This window comes from Echinops telfairi, unplaced genomic scaffold (genome assembly GCF_000313985.2).
Source record: "Echinops telfairi isolate 266 unplaced genomic scaffold, ASM31398v2 ScPeMD7_7;HRSCAF=31, whole genome shotgun sequence".
NCBI lineage: Eukaryota > Metazoa > Chordata > Mammalia > Afrosoricida > Tenrecidae > Echinops > Echinops telfairi.
Window position 1 is genome coordinate 14,538,980 of NW_022103904.1, and position 10,953 is coordinate 14,549,932.

The following is a 10,953-nucleotide window of genomic DNA, read 5'->3' on the forward strand; positions in this document are numbered from 1 at the left end:
GGGGGGGGCACAGAAGCACCAAAGAACCAGTCTTGGAGACAGTGTAGCTGGCCACTCGTTCTCCCAGGAGACTCCCTATAAAATTCCCTATGCAAAAGCTCCATTTTGTGTCCATCAGAGTAAATCTTTATTCTGGAAATGCAGGAACCTGATGCTCTAGAAACATGGGGGATTTAAAACTTGTAAATCTTTAAGGAACTATAAGGTTTCCGAGACTGTGAATCTGTACAGAAGAAGACTGCCTCATCTTTCTCCGAAGCAGGAATGGCTGCTGAGTGTGATTGGCTGGTTAGCAGACCAGTGTGTAACTCACTGCACTCATAATTTGAAGTACGCCTCCCACCTAGATGCTCTTAACCACGAAGCCAACGATTCCCAAGTATGATTTCTAGATACCATCTTATGCACCCTCTTAGGGCTGGCTAAACCATGGATTGCTGGGTCCCCAACCCAAAGCTTTTGATTCAAGAAGCCTGAAGTGTCCTTAAACACTCACAATGCTAACAAGTTCCCAGGGGATACTCACACTTTGGGAACCAGGGCCCTTGGCTGCACTGGAAGCTGCCTGACAAATACGGGTTTTCATCTTTCACTTGGGAAATGAAAAAGCTTATTCTCACTCCAAAATTCTAATGAAGAAAGCAACCAGAAAGGGGACTATTTAGAATTTAGAGACCAAGAGACATTTTGTGAATATCCATTTAAAAGAAAAAAAATAAAAGTTATCCCTCTCGAGAATGTCATTAAAAAGGACACCATTCTAGCTGAGGCAGATGAAGGGAAACCTGGACATATGGATCTGCAAAGAACTGATTTAATTGCCCAATGATCCTCTGTGTAAACTCCTGAAGGTCCCCATTGTTTTGGTTCAGAAAATGAGTTGGGGGTCTTTCATCAGAAAAGCATTGACTTATTTAATTGATGTTCTCTATCACGCTCATAATTCACAAAACAAAAGTCTGCATGGATTGCCGTCTCTGGTTCCATACCTTATTGAGGCAACCGTACATGTGCCTAGTGAGCCCTTAGAAACTGAAATGGGTGGAGTGGATAGGGAAGAGTTAGTACACTGGATTTTAAAGACTTAGTACCAAAAGGCAAAAAGGAGAAAATCGCATTAATAAACTTCATATTAATTACTTAATGGGATAACCGTCGAAAGCCACTGTTGTTGAGTCAATTCTGACTCAAAACAGCCTCCTATAGGGTTTCTGAGTCTGTAAATCCTCACAGTGCAGAAAGCCCCATCTTGCTCCCACAGAGGGCTTGGTGGATTTAATCTGCTGATCATATGAATGATCATATCTCGGGCATAGTGGGTTAAATTTTAAATATTCTTGAAATTGATTTCACTTGTTTCTCTCCACTTTTCAAATATGGCTGCTAGAAATTTTTTAATTAAGTATGTACAACATGTCCACTCCTGAATGGTGCTGTCCTAGAACTTTTATTTCTTCAATGATTTTTCAATCTTATACAGGGACCAACCTCAGCTATGGAAAATACACACATGATCATCAAAGGATTACATAAACCTTTAGAGTTTCCCAAAATAGTTTTGGGATACTTGAAAGACTTTATGAGAAATACTCTTTTTAATCATTTTATTGGGGGCTCATGCAACTCTTATCATAATCCATACATCCATCCAGTGTGTCAAGCACATTTGTACATTTGTTGCCATCATCATTTTCAAAACAGTTTCTTTCTACTTGAGCCCTTGGTATCAGCTAGCTTTTTTTCCCTCCCTCCACCACTCTCCCAACCTCGTGAATCCTTGATAATTTATAAATTATTATTTTTTCATGTCTTACACTAACTGATGTCTCCCTTCACCCACTTTTCTGTTGTCCATCCCCCAGGGGGGATCTATATGGAGCTATAGATCTATATCAATCATCTATATGTAGATCATTGTGATCAGTTCCCCCTTTCTTTGCCCACCTTTCCCTTACCCTCCTGGTATTGCTACTCTCATTGTTAGTCCTGAGGGGTTTGTCCTGGATTCCCTGTGCTTTCAGCTTGTATCTGGACCAGTGTACAATCTCTGGTCTAGCCAAATTTGTAAAGTACGATTGGGATCATGATAGTGGGTGGGGAGGAAGCATTTAAGAACTAGAGGAAAGCCGTATGTTTCATTGGTGCTATACTGCACCCCGACTGGGTCATCTCCTCCCCCTGACCCTTCTGTAAGGAGATGTCCAGTTGCCTACACAAGAGCTTTGGGTCTCCACTCCACACTTCCCCTCATTCACAATTGTAGATGTTTTTGTTCTCAGTTTTTGATTCCTGATACCTCATCTTATTGACACCTCATGATCACACAGGCTGGTGTTCTTCCATATGGGCTTTGTTGCTTCTCAGCTATATGGTCGCTTGTTTATCTTCAAGCCTTTAAGACCCCAAATGCTATATCTTTTGATAGCTGAGCACCATCAGCTTTCTTCACCATATTTTCTTATGTATCCACTTTGTCTTTAGTGATCATGTAGGGAAGGTGAGCATCATGGAATGCCAGGTTATTAGAACAAAGTGTTCTTGCCTTAAAGTACTTGTGTAGAGGCCCAATGTCCATCTACTATTTTAATTTTTAACATATAGATATGAGTACATAGATCTATTTTCCTCTCATTATATATAAATATATTTACATATGTACATGCCTATATTTAGACCTCTATAAATGTCCTTTGCCTCCTGGTTCTTTCCTCTATTTCCTTTTACTTTCCTCTTGTCCCACCATCATGTTCGGCCTTCATTTGGGTTTAGTAATTCCTCGCTGCTACATTGCCCTTGATTAAGCCCGACTAGGCATCCTGCACCCTTCTCTCCATTGATTTTAGTTCACTTGCTACTCCCTTGTCCCTGGGTTGGTTCCACCACCACCACCTCCTTCCTTTCTCCCACTTCCCCATCTCTCATATCTTCCTCAGAACCATTGATCCCGTTCTTTTCACCTCCATATTGTTTATCCCATCTATCTTATCTAGATAGACACGCAGAAACACTAATAAGCACAAAAACCACTCAAAGCCAAACAAAACTACAAAGGAAGTCAAGACCAACAATACAATAACAAAAAAACAAAACGAAATAAAATAACAACAGCAAGAAGAAATCCACTGACAAAAATGGAAAAATAGTTCAAGGTCTGTTTGTTGGCTTTCCCGAGTATTTTTTAGTTGAGTCTGATGGGGTGCCACACTCTGTCTCCAAAGTCTATTTTTGGCAATCCCCAGAGATTTCATCACTTTGCTCCCCTTGCTGCTCTGTTGCATGCCCTTAGTGTTTCACCCCAGTGTGATGGGGTCAGATTGTACAGAATTCCTGCACTGTGTCTCCAGTGTTGTCCCTCCTAGTGTTATAGTTCAGTGAGGGACATCATGTCTCATGGTGGGGCCAGCCCTATGGCCCTCTCTGTGCATTTTCTGCTCTGAGCAGGAATATAGTCCTCAGGACTTGGTGGGCCATGATGTGTTCCCCTCCCTCTCCATCTCTTTTCATTCTCCTGTGTGCTCTAATCAGACGTGCCCTCCCCCAAGCTGCAGCTTCAGTGCTGTCCTCTGAAGTGCATTCTTCTGGGAGGGAGGGGGAATAAATACTCTGAATGAGCGTTTTCCTTTCCTGTACTAACTAAAAGTTCAAGAGTAAATGTTTTTCATTGAACATTGACCAAGTGACCGATTTTATCTTTTTTGCCAAACACAAAGATAATGTAATACTATGTTTTTTTGTTTTTGTTTCTTTCAGAAACCTTTAGAAAATCCTCATTTGGTGATGATGAAACAGATAAGGAAAAGAAAAAATTTCTGGGATTTTTCAAAGTTAATAAAAGAAGCAATAGTAAGGTAATAAATTAAATATACACATGCTAGTGCATGAAGTTAAAACAATCTCTTAAGATATCTGTTCTTAGCCCATGTTGGATTTAAAATTATATTTAAGAATATTCGTTTCTTGAGGTAAAAGGGAACCCGTCTTTATGCACTGAAATGAATGCTTTGTGTTTCCAAATTTGACCTTTTTAAGCGATTGTCTTGGATGATATTGTTTTATTGACCAGTAGAGTGCCAAGCCTGTGAGCTCCAGAAAGGCTAGAGCCATAACCCCTTCTTCTGACTAGCTGATACTCAGTATCTGGCAGTCAAAACTCTGTGAATAGGTCTCGCATTAGTGAATGAATGAAAGCACATGCCAAGCAAGTGACACCTAATAGCAATTTCAGAGGAGGAGTCACATCATCTGGAAAATTGTAATCTACTCCATAGTTTGCATATGGCAGTGTCACCAAGAAAGACAAACTTATGCACAGGCATTAGCTGGAGCAATGCTCTACACACATAGAAAAGAGACAGACCAATACCAGCTTCAGTTGTGGCTGTCAGCCCCCCCCCATAATGCAGGGAGATGGTCTGCACGCATCTTCTCTCTACTGGGAACAGACAGAAAATGGGGATTGGTACTTTTACATAATACAATGTGTCATTTGATCTCTGGACTACTGCTTCCTTGAGTATTGATTGTGGATCCAAGCAAGACAAAATCCTCCACAACCTGCAATATGCAGATTACACAGACTTGCTTGCTTAAAGTGAGGAGGACTGGAAGCACTTGCAGGTGAAGATCAAGGATTGCAGCCTTCAGTATAGATTGTCACTCAATGTAAAGAAAGCCAAATTCCTCACATGTGAACCAATAGGTCGCATTATGATAAAGGAAGAAAAGATTGAAGTTGTCAAGGATTTTGTCATGCTTCGATTCCCAATCAATGTTCATGAAAGCAGTAGGTTGTTAAGAAACTGTCCTGCAATCCTGATTTCACATTCTATTCCAAGAAATCCAACTGAAAAATTATTTGCTCAAAATACAGATTGAATAGCCATGGTGAGAGGATACACCCTGATGCACACCTTTCCTGATTTTAAACCATGCACTATTCTCTTGTCTGCACAACTGCCTCTTGATCCATGTACAGGCCCCTCAGGAGCACAGTGAAGTGTTCCGGAATTCCCATTCTTCTCAAGGTTGTCCATAGATTGTTATGGTCTAGAGAGTCCAGTGCCTTTGCATATATACACAGAGTCAGTAAAACACAGGTAAACGTTTTGTTAGTATTCTCTGCTTTTATCTATCTGACATCAGGAATACATACCCTGTTAGGCATAACCTTTTCTGACTCTGGGCTGAATTTCTGGCAGCTCCCTGTCAATGTACTCCTGCAAGTCTTATTATCTTTTAAATGATGAATAAATTGGAAACAAGATTTGTTAAAATGTAAATATGTAATAAAAAACAAGGACTTTGGAAAAGACAGGCCTGGGTTTAAATTCTGGCATTAATTAATTTTGGCATTAACTGGCACTATGAACTCCTGTAAATGCATGTTAAGGTATATATATGTATGTGCATGTATATATATGTGGACATATGAGGGGGTACCCAATAAAACCAGAATTTTTTTCAAAGCTACATATTTAAATTTCTTTAAAAAGCAACCTTATTACTTTCAAAGTACTCTCCCTTATACTTAATACATTTGTTAAATCTGCAATTCCATTCTTGGAAACATTTTTCAAACTCATCTGTTTGGATGGCTGATAGCACCTCCCTAATTTTTTTTTTATTTTCTTCTTCCACCTCATCAAATTGCTGTCCTTTCATGTCCCTTTTCATTTGGGAAAACAGAAAGAAATCACACAGAGCAAGGTCAGATGAGTAAGATGTGTGGGGACAGAGAGACATGCTGTTTTTTGTCAAAACTGGCACACTGAGATGCCTGTATGAGCAGATGCATTGTGGTAGTGGCAAAATCAGTCCCCCGTCTGCCACAGATCAGCCCTTTTTTACTGCACAGTTACACTCTCTTTTAAGAACCTCTAAAGAAAAAGCTGGATTAATTGACCTGGTGGAATGAGCTCCAAATGCACTATGAGTCAACATTTTCATCCATTACGGAAGTTGACATATGTTCAGAACAAGGTTTGTCATAAATCAACATTTCACCTTTTTTGAAACAAGAAAACCACTGTACAACTTGAGTTTTTCCCATAGCACTGTACTTGTAAGCTGTATTCAACATCACAATAGTTCGTGTGACATTTTTCCTGAGCAGGAAACAAAATTTCACAGCTACACCCTGTTCTCTTAAATAGGTTATCACAAAAACAAGATCCGAGCAAAACTATTCTTACAAAAAATTTCACTATGATCAGAGAGAACCTTCGCAGGTAATGCCACTGGGTGCACTAACTCAGAATTAATTGCTTGATGCTCACCCAGCGGCAAACATGCATACTGTGAAAGCTACACCCTGCCCCTGCAATTCGGGGTTTTAGGGGTACCCCCTCGTGTATATAAATATATATCCATATACATATATATAATGGTGCCTTATGTATACATAATTTATGTCATATAGATGACACATATCTATGTCAATAGACAATATGCTTAAAAGTAAATATCTTGTTTTAAATATTTTGATTTGGGGTTTTGAAAACATTTGATAAATATGCATTGCTTTATCATTATTTTTTTTCCTAGTCCAAAAATATAAGAATCACCTAAGAAATTTGCCACTACCTAAAAAGGAGTTTAGGACTAGTTGATATTGCCCCAAATGTCCAACTCTTCCATGACGTTATTCAGCCACGTTTTCCCAGACTCCTCCCTTGAGTATATTCCCTCACATTGTGCAAATCTCTGCAGTGTCCCACAGAAATTCACAAAAGTTTGAGGTTCTTTCTCACATGCTGGTGGGTACTGTTCAATCCAAAATCCAAAGGTCAGAGAGAAGTAAGCCAAATGCTGGGTCCACAGGATGCATTCCACTCCTGGCTCTAGCCAGTGATGACATCCCACCCCCTGCTTCTCAGAGGGCTCATTTTGCATGTAGCAGGATGGCACTGCAGGAAATCCTACGCACAGTTTTTCACAGATGAATTCTATCTGTGTGTTCTGCCACCTTCTTACCAGGCCCATCCTGGGAAAGCTTGTTTGGTGGGAGTTACTTTGAGGATCCACCGTGCAAACTAACATAGAACACTCTTCATCTATTTAATGATACCCAAATATAATATTCAATTCTCCATCCTTGAACTTTCTCTTATTTATACACATATGACCTGAGGACTCTGGCAGGATGCTTCCAGTAGGCATTGGCCTCCCACCAATCTAATATGCCAGGTTTCCCCTCAGGCCACCCCAGAAGCAGCTTTTCTCTTCTCAGCCCTATCATGTCACTCCTTATATCCATTGTAAGTAACAGTAACCCAGAGAGCCATTAAACAAAGTCATACCCTCTAGTAAAAAGGAAAAATCTCTCACGGCCATTAAGTTGGTGCTGACTCATAGAAGCCATCTAGGAGAAAGGAGAGAGAGAGAGAAGAAACCATCTAGGACAGGGTAGTTTCTGAGACTGTAACTCTTTACAGGATTGTGTGTTTCCAAGAGCCGTGTGTTTATGGGAGTTGAAAACCCCATCTTTCTCCCACAGAGTGGCTGGTATCCAACTCTTTACCTTGCAGATTGCAGCCATATGTCTTAGTCTCATCCTATCCCTGTTCATTAGCTGCTTCTGCTCTCCAAAATGGGACTATAGCCACTGGCATATGAAGTCCAGAATTATGATATATCACATAAGGGATTATGGCTGAAAAGGCCATATTAATTGGCTATAACATAACATCTAAATTAATGATTGAGTTCTTGTCACATCCCGCTCAACCAGGTTTAGGCCTAAGAATTTTATTTTTAGATAGCATCACAGTTGATTCTATTAATGAAGGCAACAGATCATAGTGTGCAAAACACACTGGAACAATAAAGTGAGATATCATTGGCATTTACAGTTTTCTAGACCAAGAGTAAGATCTTTGGCAAACTATTTCTCTTTGCACACAGTCGGTACAGTGCAGTGGAAGAACTGAATTCAGAATTTAAAAATCTTCAAAACTCAGCTAATTATTTGGTTTGTAGGATATGTAGTTCCATCAATTCTGATATATTAATATTTTAGTATTGATATCTGTATTAGTTCAGGTAGACTAGAGAAACAAATCCATAGAAACTCATATGTGTATGAGACAGAGTTTCATTTAAAGGGTAATTGTACATTAAGAAAGCAGTCCAGTCCTAGTCCATAAGTCTGATATTAGTATATATGTCCGATACCGATCTATAAAGTCCTCTTCAGACTCACAAAACACATGCAGTGACGCCGAATGCAGGCCAGTGGGTAGCAAGTCTTTGGGTCCGGTGGCGGTATAAGCATTTCAGCACGGGTCTCCATGTGGCTTTTCCAGTTCGCAGGGCGTGGGTTCTATCAGCCTAGTGCCATGTGTCCTGTCAGTAGAGTGTCTCCAAGGAAGTGAGCAGAGAGAGGGTGTCTTCTGCCTCCAAGCAGGAAATACAGGAATCCCGGGAATTTTCAGGAGAAAGCCAGGCCCACACAGAGGCCTCCTTGGCTGACCTGATTGACAGGCTAGACTCCACCCCTACACCCCTACCCTTCAAATTGACAAATGATTATATAACTACCACAACTTCTTTGGGGACAAAGAAAGAAGAAAAACTTAAGGTGCCTATAAATTAGTGGTCATTGGTTGGTGCTCTTTTAGCATAGTTCTGAATTCAGGCGGGGGGAAAACTATCATGGATTTAAACATTTTAAGTCCAGTTTCTTCTGCCTTGAAATATAGCCATGCTGACATTTTTGTCTAGAAAACTACTATGGATGATATATTTCTATCTAAACTTACTAGCAAATGGTGACAGTTGGGATGTGTGTTTGTGTTCCAGGCTGAGCAGCCTGGGTGGTCTGGCAGGGACATCAATGAGGATGGCTTACAGTCTGCATCAGCAAAGGGCTTCAATGTGAGTACTAACACCCTAGAAGGTGCTTTTGCTAGCCTAACAGAGCTGTTCACTGCTTTTAGTCATCATTCTAGAAAATGAAATTGTTGATTCATTTTAGAAAGATTTTCTCTTATTGTTGTTTAGATACCCTAACAAAGGTGAGAATGGTTTCATTTCCATTGTCCATGATACATTTGGAACACGCGGAATGTTTAGTTTCCAGTGAATTTATTATATTGACTTTGCACTTGGTGAAATTACTTTCAGATAGTTCCACACAGAGCCTGATACTTTTGGACATTGCCAGAACTGTTTTCTAGTCCTGGATTTACCAGTTATTAACTCTATATCCCTAAATAAAACATATCCAAGCTATTACTTTAATGTTTGACTCATGCAGCACATGAACAAATATTTTAAAAATTTGTTTATCACCATATTTTTTAGTTGTCATGCAACCATTTCTTTATAAGCTTAGCATTCTAAAAGAATGTAATTCAAAACACAATTTAAATAGTGACAAATTTCATTAACAAATTCTTAATACCATCCATTTTGTTTTCTTTTAAAATTTTTATTGTAAATTTGGTGAAGGTTTGCAGAGCAGATTAGTTTTCATTCAATTATTCATACATGCTTTGTTTCATGTGATTTATTTCATGTAATTTATAATAACATCACTTATTTCATTTCCTCCCTGAGTTGTTATTTCTACCCTTCCTTCATTTCTAACCCTTCTAAACTTTGTCCTTGGATAAATACTATTCTTTTGCTCTGATTATTCCAAGGTGTACATACTTGATTATTCTAAGGTGTACATACTTGATTATTCCAAGGTGTACATACATCCCTCCTGTTAATATTCCCTTTGTAGATCTGTCTAGGGAACCAAGCTTGGGTATGTATGTATGTATTCATTCATTCACTTATTGAATTGTGTCATTTTAATTTTTCTCCTACTCTTTTCAGGATCTTATATTGTGATCCCTTTTAGGGCACCAGGTATTGGTAGTCAGGCACCATCTAAATCTTGTGGTCTTATGGTCATGGAGACTGATGGTGCATTGGTCCATTGGTCTAATTATTTCCATGCATTGTCGATTTTCCTCAGTCTTCTTTCCTTTAGACATGTGAGACCAATCGCTGCCCCTTAGAGGATTAGAATGTAGAATATTGTCTTAGTGGACTTTGTTATGTCATTTGACTTTCACTATAACCTTTATAAATTAAGTGGGCAAACCATTCTATAATGGTAAAAAATACATAATATTGTTTTTTCTTAATTTCATATTTTCATTCCAATTCTCATATTTAATGCAATATATATTTCACCTTGAAGATACTTATATATTTACAGATAATAGGAATTTATAGATTAGTATAAATTTTAACAATTTCTCACTAATAAAGCATTTATCTAAATTATTTTGAAAATTTTATATAATCATAAAAGTTTACATAGCAAAATATTCTTTTGTACTGGATTCTGATTATAAATGCAAGGTAAGCCAAAATTAACTATGAATATATTACTAAAGCCGATATATGTGTTAAATATGAAAAGTAACTTTATTCTTAAAAAAGCTCTTAGTAGATAATGGCAATATATGTTTCATTTAGTTCATAAATGAGCATGATTTAATATGAAAATAGAAAAAATATGAAACTGGAAAACTCAGCATTAATTATGTGCCTTTTTATTTATACACAAATCAAGAAAACCTTTTGATATGGATTAGTATATTAGTTATATAAGTATCTTTTAATTCTTTAAAGCCCTGAATAATCTGCTAAAAATCATATAATAATCTATTATTAAAAGTTATTTTTAATGATTTTTTTAAATCTGTACCTGATTAGATTATGTTTAAATATGCCATAGCAAAAATTTGGAAACCATCTGCTTTCAAAGGAATTTATTACCCCAATCGCTGGAGTTGTTTACTTCTGGAAGAATAAGAAAGAAAAAAAAAAAAGAAGAAAAAAAGTATAATACACGATCAAGACATTAAATTATAATTATACTTCTTAATTCTTTTGCTCATAGGTATCTTTTTAATCCTAATATATATGTGTGTATCATTCTTGTTGTCGTTG

The 10,953-nt window shown here is 38.1% G+C and overlaps 1 protein-coding gene across 2 annotated transcripts in view; it reads left to right on the forward strand.

The window, feature by feature from the left end:
- COBL (cordon-bleu WH2 repeat protein) overlaps window positions 1-10,953 on the forward strand; it is a 255,188-nt gene that overhangs the window by 39,750 nt on the left and 204,485 nt on the right. For both annotated transcript variants that reach the window (XM_045286315.1, XM_045286316.1), the window contains exons 5-6: window positions 3,751-3,848; window positions 8,800-8,874. In XM_045286315.1, the coding sequence (XP_045142250.1) occupies window positions 3,751-3,848; window positions 8,800-8,874 (173 nt within the window). The remainder of the gene's footprint in view (window positions 1-3,750; window positions 3,849-8,799; window positions 8,875-10,953) is intronic.